The sequence below is a fragment of the Propithecus coquereli genome, unplaced genomic scaffold (genome assembly GCF_000956105.1).
Source record: "Propithecus coquereli isolate 6110/MARCELLA unplaced genomic scaffold, Pcoq_1.0 Scaffold11, whole genome shotgun sequence".
Taxonomy (NCBI): Eukaryota; Metazoa; Chordata; class Mammalia; order Primates; family Indriidae; genus Propithecus; species Propithecus coquereli.
The window spans coordinates 12,150,647-12,151,592 of NW_012134969.1; the positions used below are offsets into that span (position 1 = coordinate 12,150,647).

General features: G+C 30.3%; 1 protein-coding gene across 1 annotated transcript in view; it reads right to left on the bottom strand.

Moving 5' to 3' along the window:
- The window catches only part of RB1 (retinoblastoma 1), a 182,538-nt gene that overhangs the window by 101,635 nt on the left and 79,957 nt on the right, over positions 1-946 (bottom strand). The window contains exon 8 of the mRNA XM_012648486.1: positions 716-725. Within this exon, the coding sequence (XP_012503940.1) occupies positions 716-725 (10 nt within the window). The remainder of the gene's footprint in view (positions 1-715; positions 726-946) is intronic.

The following is a 946-nucleotide window of genomic DNA, read 5'->3' on the forward strand; positions in this document are numbered from 1 at the left end:
TGATATCCATCCAAGCTAGTGTGATACTTACTTATAATTAATTCAATTATTTATTTTTTAATGTATGTGAGGTAGAATTCTGGCCCTAAAATGCAGGTAAGCGGGGAATTGCTAATGAAATAGCATTTGTAGGAAGAGAACCCATTGAAACCAACTTCGATATTCCACATTTAACCAATGATTAAAAAGACAGGACACTCAAAAAAAGTAAGCAACTTGACCAAAGTTGCACAACTAGGAAGTGGCAGAATTGGAAATTAAAATCCAATCCGTCTACCATCAAAGCCAAGCCACTTCTCTACATTGCCTCTGAATTCTCCCCAAAGCATAATTTTGGGTCACTTCACACACAGGTCAGATTAAGAATAATCTGACATCTGCTCAGGGAATATCAAGTCAATTTTGAAGCATAAATTTAAGAAAATAATTTCATACATGAAATTAATACCCAATAATTTATTTCAAAACCAAATAATCTTTTGCAAGATTATATATTGTTTCATGTAAAAGCATCCTACACTTAACATGGATTTAAAAAAAAACGCACACACACACACTCAGAAAACCTGCAGTTATATTCCTGGCTATTCTACATTTGCAATGTTATAAAATTTTAAACAACTTGGTTTTCTTTATTTAACTTTCTTTTCTAAACTCCAAGTCTACATTTATTAAGGTGGGAATAATTTAATATCAGTTCCTACCTTCTACTTACCACATAAATTCTAAGAATTAAGTCTCTAAAATACTTATTAGTTTTATTTTCTAACTCCCACTTACCTAAATATTTATAAGGTGGGTAGTTTTAATTAACCAGTTAGTATGACTAACCAGTAGTTATTCAACCATAAATGCAACATGTAGGTAATCAAATGTCAATTAATTAAAATATCACTAAAGCTTTTAATTGACTATACTTTAAAAATCGTAACTATAAAGATTCTCA